The sequence below is a fragment of the Mchenga conophoros genome, linkage group LG17 (assembly GCF_057382185.1).
Source record: "Mchenga conophoros isolate Kocher_MC1m ecotype Shallow Benthic linkage group LG17, M_conophoros_male_GT1.1, whole genome shotgun sequence".
NCBI classification, from domain to species: domain Eukaryota; kingdom Metazoa; phylum Chordata; class Actinopteri; order Cichliformes; family Cichlidae; genus Mchenga; species Mchenga conophoros.
In genome coordinates this window covers 5,750,405-5,765,776 of record NC_140542.1, presented here as the reverse complement: position 1 = coordinate 5,765,776, position 15,372 = coordinate 5,750,405, and the positions used below count along the sequence as shown (strand labels likewise).

General features: G+C 38.4%; 2 protein-coding genes across 2 annotated transcripts; one reads left to right on the top strand and one right to left on the bottom strand.

Moving 5' to 3' along the window:
- Positions 1-323: 323 nt before the first annotated feature.
- On the bottom strand, positions 324-5,843 carry fgfr1op2 (FGFR1 oncogene partner 2). The gene is made up of 6 exons (XM_085251167.1): positions 5,578-5,843; positions 2,871-3,007; positions 2,577-2,694; positions 2,310-2,452; positions 2,114-2,227; positions 324-788 (listed from the first exon to the last, which is right to left on the bottom strand). Exons 1-6 carry the CDS (start codon positions 5,600-5,602, stop codon positions 651-653), a joined length of 675 nt encoding a protein of 224 aa, XP_085107293.1. The 5' UTR covers positions 5,603-5,843; the 3' UTR covers positions 324-650.
- med21 (mediator complex subunit 21) lies at positions 5,825-13,586 on the top strand. The gene is made up of 4 exons (XM_085251168.1): positions 5,825-5,952; positions 7,273-7,387; positions 11,199-11,299; positions 12,958-13,586. The coding sequence occupies exons 1-4, from the start codon at positions 5,869-5,871 to the stop codon at positions 13,135-13,137; spliced, it is 480 nt and encodes a 159-aa protein (XP_085107294.1). The 5' UTR covers positions 5,825-5,868; the 3' UTR covers positions 13,138-13,586.
- The last annotated feature ends 1,786 nt before the right edge of the window (positions 13,587-15,372 follow it).

Genomic DNA, 15,372 nt, shown 5'->3' with positions numbered 1-15,372 from the left:
ACTGAAAAATCTAATGATATAAATGTGCAACAGTGAAAGAATGAAGCACTTGTTTACAAGCCTTTCAGTGGAGTATAACTACACTGTGGTTTGACAGTGTTGAAATTTTCTATTCCACAGCTAGCAGCAGATGCACCTCACCCTTTGGAGCAGATCCTCTGTGGATATGGTTTCTATTCCCGCCAGTGACAATATTGGTGGGAATAGAAACCACTTTTACTGACACGAGTAGTGAAAGTGAGAAGTTGTGTATCTGCAGGAGCAACCAAAACAGAACAAGAAACGTGTGACATTTGGAAGGTGACACAAACTCTACAGACAAATTTTCTTGCTTATAGATTTATTTGAACTCAAGCCCTTCATTTACTCATTTACACCTTAAAATGTTGCAGGCACTGCGGGCTTGTGCATGCTGCCAAAATGAACAAAACGTTACAGCAGTACCAAGAAACAAGAAAAAGAATAAAGGGAGGTGGTTGGCTCGCTGCTTGTTGCCCGAATCATCAGACAGGGATGCAGGTCTGGAGCAGCGATGTTCTAAATGCACCAGGAGACTCATCATCTGAAGTGGTCACGTGGTAACAGGCTGTAGACTCTGTACCCTACAGTGGCAGCAGTAGGTGGGCGGGTTTGGTGGGCTGCCCTGGGCTCTAACTTTTTCGTAAGCTCACGTCGGCACTGGTGAGCAGTGGCGACAGCGACGTGCTGTCTGATTGGTCGTCTCTCTTCAGAACCAGAAAAGCTTCCCGACTGATTCCCAGCAGCTCTCGGAGTCCATTGTTCTCCAACTGAAATACACAGAGATCTGCTGTGCTTAGTGCTGTGTTTAATGCAAACAAAAACAGAATGATTTGCAAATCCCATAAACCCAAATTTTATTGAGCACAGAGATCTCTCCAGATTCTCAGAATCTTTTGAAGATATTAAGCTGCAGATAATTAGATATTCAAAGTCTTCAGAATTATATGTTGACAAATGTTATTCTGAAATTGTTCCACAAGTTGCAGATGCCTTTTATTTTTTGCAGATTGATGAACCTCAGCACATCTTTACTTCTGAGAAACTCTGCCTCTTTAAAAGGCCTTTTTATACCCAATCATGTTGAGTATTAATCTTTATGCCAGTTAACCTAAAATGTTCCTCCATTTTTCCAGCTTTTTGTTGACCCCATCCCAACTTTTTTTATTTTTTTATTGCTAGTATTAAGTTCAAAATGAGCTACTGTTTTTCTTAAAATGCTACTTTTTCCACTACTGTGAATAAAATATGGGTTTATGATGTTTTAAGAGTTTAAAAGCTCACTGTTGACATCTGGTGGTTAACATGTGGAAACACTACAAATGGTTCTTACTGTCAAAAGCTAAAAGCACATAGCAATGCTAGTTAGCTAAATAGTAACATAAATCTAACTTTTATGGGATTTATGGATAATTTCAAGTAGTAGAGGATGGATGGATATATATAGATATATATATATATCTATATATATCTATCTATCTATCTAACCTATTGAAAATAGGTTAAACTAAAATAGGTTAAACCCCCCCCCCCCCAATTTTTTTTGCACATGTCGAGGAGCGTGTCAGGCTACATTTCACTGTGTGTTATACTTGTATAACTATGCATGTGACAAATAAAGAACCTTGAAAATAGAGAGGCAGGATGTCTAAATAACAAAGTAGGTCAAAGGGACAAAAACAAAGCTAGGAGGAAATGTAAATAAAAAGGCTCATTTTTAATTTAAATGCCCTGTTAAGATCTGCTTTGACATCTCAACTCAACATGAAGCTTTAGTTCATTTTTAAACTCCAAACTCACACTAAATATACTGTTTAAATAAATAAATGAATAAATAACAGAGCACATGAACATTTTTTAACTATGACTTGTGATCCAGTTTTGATTCCACCCCTCAGAGGCTTGATCATTTAAGTTTCTACTGATGACTTTTATTGGCATTTGTGTCAAGTGTCAATTTCTTTGACACTTGTGATCCTCTGTGTCACATGAACAGACATTTTTTTGGGTGGATTTGTAACTTCTGTGGATTTTTTGTACCTTCCCCTGGTCTCAAAGCTTTGGAACAACTGAAGTAATGCTGCTCGGCTTTTACCTCTAGCTGTTTAATCCTCTCCTCATCTTCACATATTCGCTCCTCATCCACCTCTATGGCTTTCCTCATCACGGAGGCCATTTCGTTGATCTTGTCTATGTGTGCTTGCATTTCCTGCAATGATTTTTTTTTAATGCACAAGAAAAGTAAAAAATTGCAGAATAATACATTAAAAGTACTTGCACCAGACACTGACCGTAGTATGCTGCTCCTTCAGCTGGGTAACGATGGCGGGGTCGTCTCTCTTACTGGCCATGAGAAGTCTGAACACCTGCTCCCTGTATTTGGTCATGATGAGCTCTAAGGCAGACTGGTGTTCTTCCAATGATGTACGCAGCTCTACATGAAGTATGAACACAAGTTTGATTTGCAGGAAGGATCAAATTCTAGCTTTATATTCCGCAAATCAAAGCGAAACTAAAAATGCACTGACTGAGAGTTGACATTGAAGGAAACTGCCTACCTTTGTTTTCCTGCTGGAGCTCCCTAATTTGCCGGTTTTCCTGCTGGATTCCCAGGACTAGACTGGAACGAGGCCGATGACGTGCAACCTCATTCAGGGCGTCTATCTCTTCCTGGTACTATCAATAAAAAGAACAAGCACAAAAACCTTCAGTCTGAAATATAAAATGATAGATCATAACAATTAGAAATACTTTTTAAAAAAATGTTATTCCAGCTTTTCAAATGAAACTTCACGGATTCTACATCAAATGCTTTAGGCCTCACATTTCCCCAAGTTCATGTGACACCCTACCTGTTTCATGGCCTCTACTCGCTTGTTGAGATGTGTCGTCTGTTCGATTAACATCTCAGCAGCGTTGTCATGGTTGCGAAGCCTTTCCACTAATGATTTGGCATCTGCCAGGACCTTCTCTAAGGTACAGTTCATGCCTGAGGAAATACAAGTGATTCTTAAGAGGAGCTAGGACACGGTTGCTTGCAAACATAGTAGTCATCCACCTTGTCAATCCTTCTTTTCTTCCCTTAAGTATTACATTTGGTTAAAGCAATTATCCATTAGCAAGCTATTCATTATAGTGATGAATGACACTATTGAATTATATCTTATTAAAATAGCTTCTTTATTTAAAGGTAGGCTGACTTTGTATCTTAGTTAGACAATGGGGAAAAACTTTGGTCTATAATCTGTAGATACAGCAGCTGCGGTCAAGTGAAAGTTTTCTGGGAACTCTGAACAGTCCTATAAAAACCTATGTATATACCATGATGCAGTAGCTTTTTGCAAGCTACAGGGAGTGCAGAATTATTAGGCAAGTTGTATTTTTGAGGAATAATTTTATTATAGAACAATAACCATGTTCTCAATGAACCCAAAAAACTCATTAATATCAAAGCTGAATGTTTTTGGAAGTAGTTTTTAGTTTGTTTTTAGTTTTAGCTATTTTAGGGGGATATCTGTGTGTGCAGGTGACTATTACTGTGCATAATTATTAGGCAACTTAACAAAAAGCAAATATATACCCATTTCAATTATTTATTTTTACCAGTGAAACCAATATAACATCTCCACATTCACAAATATACATTTCTGACATTCAAAAACAAAACAAAAACAAATCAGCGACCAATATAGCCACCTTTCTTTGCAAGGACACTCAAAAGCCTGCCATCCATGGATCCTGTCAGTGTTTTGATCTGTTCACCATCAACATTGCGTGCAGCAGCAACCACAGCCTCCCAGACACTGTTCAGAGAGGTGTACTGTTTTCCCTCCTTGTAAATCTCACATTTGATGATGGACCACAGGTTCTCAATGGGGTTCAGATCAGGTGAACAAGGAGGCCATGTCATTAGTTTTTCTTCTTTTATACCCTTTCTTGCCAGCCACGCTGTGGAGTACTTGGACGCGTGTGATGGAGCATTGTCCTGCATGAAAATTATGTTTTTCTTGAAGGATGCAGACTTCTTCCTGTACCACTGCTTGAAGAGGGTGTCTTCCAGAAACTGGCAGTAGGACTGGGAGTTGAGCTTGACTCCATCCTCAACCCAAAAAGGCCCCACAAGCTCATCTTTGATGATACCAGCCCAAACCAGTATTCCACCTCCACCTTGCTGGCGTCTGAGTCGGACTGGAGCTCTCTGCCCTTTACCAATCCAGCCACGGGCCCATCCATCTGGCCCATCAAGACTCACTCTCATTTCATCAGTCCATAAAACCTTAGAAAAACCAGTCTTGAGATATTTCTTGGCCCAGTCTTGACGTTTCAGCTTGTGTGTCTTGTTCAGTGGTGGTCGTCTTTCAGCCTTTCTTACCTTGGCCATGTCTCTGAGTATTGCACACCTTGTGCTTTTGGGCACTCCAGTGATGTTGCAGCTCTGAAATATGGCCAAACTGGTGGCAAGTGGCATCTTGGCAGCTGCACGCTTGACTTTTCTCAGTTCATGGGCAGTTATTTGGCGCCTTGGTTTTTCCACACGCTTCTTGCGACCCTGTTGACTATTTTGAATGAAACGCTTGATTGTTCGATGATCACGCTTCAGAAGCTTTGCAATTTTGAGACTGCTGCATCCCTCTGCAAGATATCTCACTATTTTTGACTTTTCTGAGCCTGTCAAGTCCTTCTTTTGACCCGTTTTGCCAAAGGAAAGGACGTTGCCTATTAATTATGCACACCTGATATAGGGTGTTGATGTCATTAGACCACACCCCTTCTCATTACAGAGATGCACATCACCTAATATGCTTAATTGGTAGTAGGCTTTCGAGCCTATACAGCTTGGAGTAAGACAACATGCATGAAGAGGATGATGTGGACAAAATACTCATTTGCCTAATAATTCTGCACTCCCTGTATTGCTGCTTAACAGCAGCAATAGGTTACATCAGTCATTTTCTATAAAAGTAGTCTTTTTTTATATGATGATCACTTTAATATTTTTTTAAACACGACTTAAATCAGAAATGCTTGATCTAGTTCTGTTTTATTTGTTCAAACAACAACACCGCGATATTGGTATTATACAATTTTAAAAATATCTGTAAAGCAAGAAGTAACCTCAACTGAAGCGTCAGCTCTGACTTCGAAATACCAGCTAAAAATCATTCATTGACATTGAATCTAGGCTTTCTCCTCCTCGACCTTCCCGTCATTACAGCTGCCGTGTCAGCTAATTCGCTTATTAGGAGCAAGCCTTACGTGTTTTAGGTGTCAGATTCACTTTACATGATTACTTTGGAAGCATATTCGTCTCAGCTATATAAAACGTGAAGGGGATTAGTATCTCAGTTTTCCAAATTCAGTTAGCTGACAACGTAAAACATATTTTAACAACACATACATACATACACAAGCTCGGCTCACTTATTAGCCAACTTACTAATCAGAGTTAAGCTTTCATGCAAATCCACTTACATGCTCGCATTATAAACGGGTGCGTATAACAAATCAGTGTTGCCATTCAATTTAGATAATGAATTAAAGAAACAAAAATGATCATACCTGGGGAAGCCACAGTACAAGACATTGGAATTGCGTTAACCCCGCTGCTACTTCCTGTTGATGTTTGGCAGCTAATATTAGCTAAAGGCTAACATTAGTCCTCATAAAGCACCCACAAACAGGCTCTAATAAAGATCCGTTCCTCGTTAAAATAGAAGATAATCTCTGCTGATATGAAAATATCGATTTTAACGCGTTTCAAGTTTGCTGTGAACCCAGTTGTGAGATGATAAAAGTAAGTAACCCAACCTATGACAACCAAGGTTCCCAAAATACCGAATATACCGCGAGATGTTTTATGTTCTCGCGACAGTTACGTCAGAAACAGACAATATGGCGGACCGGCTAACACAACTTCAAGACGCAGTCAATTCGGTAAGGCAAATGTTGAATATTTTAAACATTCTTTGGTAGAAGGAGGTGTTAAAAATATAAAATGCATCGTTATGTTGTTTAGAGTTGGTAGCTAACGCAAACCAGTGGCCCTAATAGTTTAGTAACGTGTCAACAACACGGGGTAGCTAACCATTATAGCAATTATAGCTAAAGGCCTGTGTTACTAAACGACCAAACCAGCTAAGTTATTTTAAACAATGAAGTGTTACAGTGTTACAGTGTTAAAACGTCGTTTTGAGTAGCTTCATTGAATAAAATGATACAAAATAAATATATTTGGAAAGAAAACAGTGTTACTACAATACTGTGCAAAGGTAATTTCTTTATATTTGGCTTGCAAGGGACCAAATTTGCTTATTTTTTTTCAGTGGTCTTGAACAGATGTTGAACTTATAGGAATTACGAATGGAGAAAAGTAGGTCAGATTTTGATCCTTCATGTTGTACCAGCTTGCTAGAATACTGCAAAATCTGTTTTTGCCTTACATACTGTATTTCCACGTATTTTCTCCCGTTTCAACTATTTTCAACTCCCGCTGCAACTATTTGCCATTTTCCAAAACAAACAAACAAACAAAATAATAATAATAATAATAATTTAAGGGTGGTTCTAGACCAGGGATGTCAAAACATCCTTTTACTAGGTGGCCTACATACAACACACTTTGGGCCGATCAGTGACACTCCCCTTTCTGTCACTCTCAGTCAGAACTTTAACTATACATTTAATCCCTGAGACATTGTAATATAAGAAAAAGATGTTGGTTTTAACAGTCCTTCTTAGTTTTTCTGCACAATAAAGAAAAATTTGTCAGTGTGACTCGTTGGGCTTAAATTGTAGGAAATAAATGTGCAAAAATAACAGAAAACGTTCTTTTGGCTTGTTGTGTAGACTGTCCTGTAATAATATATTTTGTAATGTGACCCCATTGTAAAAAGCATAGATTTCTATAGTAGATGGTTTAAAAAATGAACTTTCTCTCATTTAATTATTTGGGGGACGTTTTATCTTCAGGAGAAGCTGTAAAACTTATGAAAATACATTTAAAAGTCCAAAACTTAAGCACGCCTTCACATTTTCACAGTGGGTAAAATTGGATTCTGGCCTCCTTATGGTTGACACTGGTAAACTAAATACCTATATTTTATAATTAAAAAAAAAAAAAAAACATACCTTGATAAAACTGGTAAAAGAAACCTCTTTAAATTTCTTTTGCCTGAAGTTTATGTTCTCATCAGCAGCTATTGTCTTGTTTAAACGACAGCGTAACCTATTACTGGTTTTGTTTTGTGTGTCCAGCTTGCGGATCAGTTTTGTAATGCTATCGGCGTCCTGCAACAGTGTGCACCTCCTGCATCTTTCAGTAACATCCAGACAGCTATCAACAAGGATCAGCCAGCAAACCCAACAGAAGGTTTGTGTGTTTTTTTTACTATGACATTAATTTTAACCATAGTTTTTATATCAGTTGATATTAGTTATTTGTCTCTCTATTGATATCTGCTTTTTAAAAGCTACTAAATATAAAAAAATAAAAATTCAAGAGGAGATGAGAGAAACACTCATCAATGACGTTGCATAGCTTCTCCACCAGAGGTCACTGTGCAACTTCCCTATGGACAACATGTGTTTGTTGCCCATGCAATCAGAAACAGATTGCATGTAATTGCCAACTTGACCTATTGAACCTCAGACTGATATCAGTCAGAATGACTCTTATTTTATAGTAACATTTGTGGCAGGTTTTAATAACAGTGATGGGGGATGCTTGACAATCTCATTTTGCAGTGAGATTACTTTATCTCATTGGATAAAACAGATACTGATAAAGTTCAACTTTTAGGACATAAATTGTAGTATATGTTATTGCAATATTTAACATATCATATAATGTTGAAAATGACAGTAATATATTGTAAAAATGTGGTATCAAAGGGTCTCTGGTGATTTCCAGCCCAGTATATAGCTGTGTGTTGGTACATGTTATAGCTGTGTGCTGTCACCAGAGGGCAGTATAACAATTATGCGGAACAGTCTGTGAGCTAGACTTGTTTGCATTTGTTCAGTTTCTCCTTCAACTTCGACCCTGATACAGAAAAGATATGTCATAATATAAAAATAACTTCTTTGCAGTGAAATGAAACACGGTATTGAAAATTGTCTACGTATCCACTGTCTGTGTTTCTCATGCTGCTTTTTTTAATTGTTGATTATTTTTTGCCACTGTTTCCTCTTTGTGGTGAACTCCTCTGTTACTCCCTTTCCTGTTAAAGTGAACTCGTCAGCAAATTAGTTTCCAGTATTATCACTGTCAGCCAGTGCTACATGTGCTGTTGATCTCTTGGTGCACTGCACACAAGCATGTCTGTAGAGGTTGCATACCCAGATTCATCAGGCTACACTAGGGCTGCCACAAACGATTATTTTGATAGTCGACTAGTCACCGATTATTTTTGCGATTAGTTGACTAATCAGATCATGCATCCTTTGGACGTAAACCTTACAGCTTATTGCACCAGCATGCATCTGCTCTCATATAACTATCATTAGCTTACAGCTTTAAATGTGTAAGGTATGTGCTAACTAAAAATAAAGACAAGATGATAGTTTATTACATTTTAATGAAATTTGCAGATTGTTTTGGTGAAGTTTAATAAACTCAGCCGTCTGCTCCTTGCTATCTAAAATATAACAGGACACCGGAGTATATTCTCGAGCATCTCACACTTCTGATAATCAGTTATCTTCTTGACGTTTATTCAGCTTTGTAAAAACTATAACTTTAATTGCAGCCAAACCGATTTACTCAGGAACAAATAAAACACTGAAAAAAGCCAAACAATAAAATTTTTAAGTTCTCTAAGTGACTTGTATATCGTGTTTAACCTGAGTAGCGAAAGACGGCGGTGGATTTGAAAACGATTTGCTGGGAGTCCGGTGTTCTCACCGGCTCTAGTGAGCCTTGAACCCTGGCTAGCTATCGAGCTGGTGGGTAACAGACGTCTCTGAAAACGTTGGAGCGCTTTTAAAAATATGTGGTGTCTTGATAAACTGAGCAGATATTTGAGGTTGATACAGTTACAGTCTCGCCTGAAAATATGTTAAACGTTTATTTTGTGACCCAGAAAAAATAATAAGAGTAATATTAACACTAACTAGCTGTTGCCATTGTTGGAAGCTGAGCAACAGCTATGAATTCTGGGATAGGTTGGGCCACGAAGTATACACCTGACCCATCCTTCAAATCTGGGGAAATGAAGGGCGCATTTGTCGGCCGCATTTGTCGGAGTCTTCGAATTCGGACAGTCTTCGTCGTATCACTGTAACGTAATCGGCCTACAAATGGGGGCACAGTAGGATGCAGTTCCTGAATTTGGACTCGGCTACAATACCGGACACTACTTCTTCTTCTTCGGGGTTTAACGGCAGCTGGCATCCTTGTACATGCAGTGCTGCCATCTTCTGTTTCAGTCTGTTATTACACTCTTAAATGCTACTACTTATTCCCGCGTCTTTTGGGATCTTACAAAGCTTCAAACGACGCGCGACTATTAAATTAGTTGTCGACGATTTTGATAGTCGACGTAATCATGACTAGTCGACTAATCATGGCAGCCCTAGGCTACACGGACAAAATCTTATGCAAACTGACATAAATGCAGTACAGACTGGCTTACATAATGTGGAACAGCTTGTTAGCTTGAAAAAATTTGTCTGAAACAGGAATGAAAATGTCCACATTGGTGCTTTGTACAGTACTCCCCCCTGATCATACAACACCGGGTCTCCATCACTACACCTACATATCATTCATGATGAGTGTCTCTCTACAACTCAAATGATTTAGTTTCACCACTTTACATTTTACTCAATATTTAGTGACATTTTATCTTTTCACTCTGAATATTATGGTACATAATGATTTTTCTCTTATAAAAAAGGGGGGGGAGGGGGTACTTTCTGTGGTTCAACAGCACGTAGAGTGTGTGTTTGTGTTCTGTTATTATATATATATATATATATATATATATATATATATATATATATATATAAATAAATAAATAAAAATTAGGGCTGGGCGATATGACCCAAAATTCATATCTCGATATTTTTTAGCTGGATGGCGATATAAGATATATATCTCGATTTTTTTTTTTTTTTTTTTTTTTTTTTTTTTTTTTTAAAGCCATAAGTTAAGAACAAAAAGAGAGTTCTTAGTCACACTGTGTCCCAGATGTCACACGGGCACTTTTATTTACATACAGCGTAGATGTACATGAAGAAATTACTTAAAAATAAATTATCAGCATTTATTAAATAATCATGGTCCATAAATAAAAGAAAACAATGTTGTTTTTGTGCATAACAAAAAGCTCACAATTGTGCAGTCAAAATGTAAACTAATAGACGCTGAGCATAATAACAAAGAGACAGATTTCACAGCTGCACCACGTCTCTGAACAGGTGCCATTTGTGGTCCTTATACACACACAGTACGGTAATATTACGTTGAAGCACAGTACGTATCACTCCGCGAGGCTCCTCCCCGGTAGCCGTAATCCTCCGACAATCCATCAAGCAGTGCAGCTCCGTAGCTTAGCAAAGTCATATTAAAACATTTTTGGACAGATTGATGAGCGCTGTGTACCACATAAAATCGGTTCGCGGTCAGTAAGCACAACCAGAATTCATACATAAGGCGCACTGTCGAGTTTTGAGAAAATGAAAGGATTTTAGGCCGTGCAGCTCCTCCGGGCTGCATGTCGTTAGCGCGGTTAGCTCGTTAGCGCGGTTAGCTCGCTAACACGTTGACGCCGTCCAGCCCCACGCACGGGACGATCCGCGGTAACTCGCTAACGGAGATTTTCCGCTTTCATCTTGTCATTGCCTGCAGGTGAAGCTATGGGGGAGGGGGAGTTGTGTTCAGTGAAGGAGAGGCGAGGCCGAGTAACGTTGCGTAGAGACAAAAGTGGACGAAAGAGAGGCAAACCTGCGGCCCCACAAGTATAATTATAACATAACATAGGCTATATCGATATAAACGATATTGTCACATCTTATATCTCGTATGAAAATATATCGATATTTTAAAAAAACTCGATATATCGCCCAGCCCTTATATATATATATATATATATATATATATATATATATATATATTATTATTATTTTAATGATATGCAGGATCATTCACCTGTGTTTTGTTTTTCGTGATCTCTGTTTAGAGTATGCCCAGCTGTTTGCAGCCCTTATAGCCCGAACAGCCAAAGATGTGGATGTACTCATAGACTCGCTGCCCAGTGAGGAGTCCACAGCAGCTCTGCAGGTCAGCACATTCATAAGTATCACCGACTATTTCACATGTGTATATATGTATTTCAATGTATTAATTCTATTTTCCCGGACATAAAAAAAAAAAAACTAATTCAAGTAGAGGAGGGAAGTGTGTTTTGTGTGTAAGCAAACTGTTTATAGTCTATAGTGAAATATGTTAAAGACAACAACAGTCATTCTTGTGTTGATCTCTCTCCCGTAAATAGAAAGATACATGGCATCAAGTGTCACTTTCCTGTGCACTGCTTTCTGCTATTAGATTAGACTAGAATAGATTAAAGAACAGAAAATTGAGAATAGGATGTTTCCCAGCAAGCATATTTGAGTGCAATACACAGTACTGCCAGTGAGCATTTGTAACACAAATATCTTTGAATGACATTAGTGGTACTTGGAAAACTTGCTAACTTTTTGATCTGTTTCCAGAGACTTTTATCAGTAGACAAAAAAGCAAAAACATCTCTTTTAATATTTTATGGCCTTCACTCAAGAGAGGAACGATAAACACCACGGCTGGAGTGTTCCGATAACGAGATTATTTTGAGGAACATCCATTAAGTAAATGGTAAAGCTCACTTAAACCAGTTAAAACTGCCAAATTGGTAATGTTTGGGAAACTTAGACTCTGAGTACACAGGGAAGGGGGGAGTTTCCCTGCATAGAGGAAGTTTTAGTCTGAGCCAAAGGAAAATCACCAGCATTGTTGTTAAATGATTTCTCTAAAAGATTCATGGATCTTGGCAGTATGCACATTTTTGCTGATGACGTGACTAATAATTGTATATATTGCTGGAAAATTAGGTATTTAAGAAACAAAAAACAAACTTTCATTGCTTTTAATCTGCATGGACCAATCATGCTTAATGTCATTACAAGCTCCAAATGCCTTTTCTGAGCCGAGTAGGTGCTGCTCGTTCTCAAACAAGTATGATATTTATCTCTAGGTAATGTTATAAGAAAGTAAGCCATCCTTACAGGCAGCTCATGTCATTTCTAGCTTTTTATAAGTCGGAGCAGTAGTCGTCAGTCTTTCTGAAAAACAGCCGAGCAATATTGTATAATCAGTGGTGTTGGTTCTTTGTGCAAGGATACTTCTATCTTCATGCGGACCACAGGGCAGCATTTTTTTTAGATATTAGTGCTGTCAGATGTCAGTGGAATTTTGTGAATGAGACTTGCACAGCCCAGAAGTTCTAGTTTCCCTGTAGCTCTCTGAGGGCCGACAATACACGCAACTGGTTTTAGATATAAAGTAAAAAGACATCTGTCATACAAAGCTGTTAGAAATGATCAGCTGTAAGACCACGTCTCAGGAGACTTTCTGCACACATTGCGAATCATGCATGGAATCTCGTCACAGTCTGATGGCAGCTTTTGAACCGTGAAACAAAACTTGTACAAAGTGGTTCTCATCAACTATTTAAAAGTTGCTCACACACACCACCTGCGTTGTGTGGGGATATTGGGTGTACCAGGTGGGAATTATTTTATTATTCAGTCAGTTATTGTGAGATCTGATGCTCCCAAGTTATACACAATTAAAGGAAACCTTCACTCAGTTGTTATCAGTTATTTGACGCTCCACAAAAGGGAAAATAAAAACACCAAAGCTGTTTTCATTAAATCTGACTGACTGTGACCTCTCATCAGGCGGCCAGTCTGCGGCAGCTGGAGGAGGAGAACCATGAGGCAGCAGCTCGGCTAGAAGAGGTGGTTTACCGCGGCGATATGCTCCTGGAGAAGATCCAGAGTGCACTGGCTGACATTGCCCAATCTCAGCTCCGCACCCGCAACGGGGCACCCAGCCAGCCATCACCGGCTGAATCCTGACCCGAGGAATGCATAATATGATTCTGGACAATTTTCAGTCTTTTCAGCTATTTTTATTTTCTTTGCCTTCAGCCACAATAGGCCATCGTTGAAACTGCCAAACATGGTGTGTGTTCACATGTCAAATGTGTGAACATGTAGATGCTGAAGTGGTTCTGTGTGGATGAGGTCATCTTTATGTTTTTTGTTTGTTTTCTGCAGCTCAGCTAAAGAAGGATGAAGGATGGTGTCTTTACATGCACACGGATCTTTTTTTTCCTGAAATTTTTATTTTAAAAAAACAAAAACAACTTTTGTGGGCCTGAGGAGACCAATCTGACAGGTGTTATGTGATTTATGTACACTATATGTTATATATTTATGTCAGATTTTGTAGATATTGATAGCTCATCTCTCTGAGGTATTTTCTTTTTTAAATAAACCGTGGACAGCCACATAAGTGTTAATAATATTCCTTTTTTATATAATTTGCAAACTGTTACCGCAAGCGTTTTGTACACGAACCATGTGGGTGATGTTAATTGTTGGAGTTTGTTTGTGGCATTGCATCAGTTTCATTTTTTTCATTGGAACTGATACACTAGCAGAAACTGACATGACGTACTGCGAGCCTTTACCAGGAAATGATTACAATTAAAGAATGACCACATTTCAGTTCATGTGACCTTTAAAGGAAATTCTGATGGACACAGCTTTGAGGAACTAAGCTGTGGCTCTTGTATATTTCATAATGTGTTTTGACAAAAACAATAGTGAAAGGAAAAAAAATTTTAAAGGAGGGGAAAAAACAACTCCATAATCTGGTTCTATCGACGGTTTGAAACGTTTCAGTAAAAGGCATGAAAATTTCACATTACAGAAAGTTATGTATATGCGTGTGTTCTGTTCTAACTCCTAGTTAGTCTGATACATCATATTTAAAAAAAACCTAAAGAGCAAAAATCACCTTTGTCACATTTGCAACTAAAATATTTTCACAAGTCATGCAGTGCAATCTTGATTTTTGCAAAACAAATGCTTTCATATTGGCTGAATCCATTTCAGACTGAACTTTGTGAAACCCAGGCTGCAGGCCAGAGACTTTATAGCCTAAATCTAAATATAGGTGCTGTGTCACAGCTCAGTGGGCCCCATTGATGTGAGAAATATAAAAACAGCCTTGTCTGCTGGCCACCACACCCAGACGTGTTAGCGGGACCCACCCGCCTGTCTGCATGTTGACATCATGGTCCTAACAGTAAAAGCACTTAACCCGCCCGAACGAGGAGATTTATGACAGCAAATCTTCACCTGCCCTGGTTTGGTCAACAAAACTTTGTCTGTGCTCAAATTTTGTTATCTGCGTTTTCATTCACATGTGATTAGTGTAGCTTCTCCCTTTAATGTTCTTTGTTTATCCCAAAGGTCTATAGGACAATCTACAAGGAAATGAAAGAGTCCAGATAGGATGAAGACATTTCTAAGCACCACTGATGGGATTATTAAGGAAACAAGTCCGTTCCTTTTTGAAGGGCTCTACTGTAACAATGTTGGAATGCGGACACATTTATTTCGGTTTCTAGTTTAAACAATGAGCACTTTTTAAAGGGTTTGTAGGCAGACAAGCTGTTATCATCTCAAACTGCTATGGCAAAAGTCTCAGATTGTGCCTTAATAGAAAGTGCTATAAATGTGGACTGTGTGACTTTTATCTTATCATACTTTATTACGTTCTATCTGGTTTATTGCCACTAGATAAACGTTGTCCAATAAAATATCCGTGTGGTTTCGATTAGTTCTACTTATATTTTGAATAGCAGTAACATTTCAGTATAACTAACTCCTGCAGCTTTTTCATTTAGTCAACAATTAGAAACCTGATGCTTGTGTATTGATCACCAATGTGACCTTTTATTGGCTTTACATACCCTCTCATTCATACGGTATTTCATAATTATGTGTGAAGAACATTTTGCAATAAAATACCATTTAATACTTGCAAATTATCAGAATAATAAAAGCTATTTTAGTAAGAATTTGCGTTAAGCACAACCAATAAAATTATGTATCAAAGCCTCCAACTGCTGGAAATTCTTTCATCGCTGCAAACGCTTGCTAGCTGGACCCGTCCCCGACTCTTGCAGGGCGGCTTGGATGCTCTTATTGGCCAATCTATCACCCTTATGTAGAGGTCACGTTTTATTGGGCAGAAGAAAACACGGATTCTTTTAGTCATCGCTGATTGGTCGGCGTTAG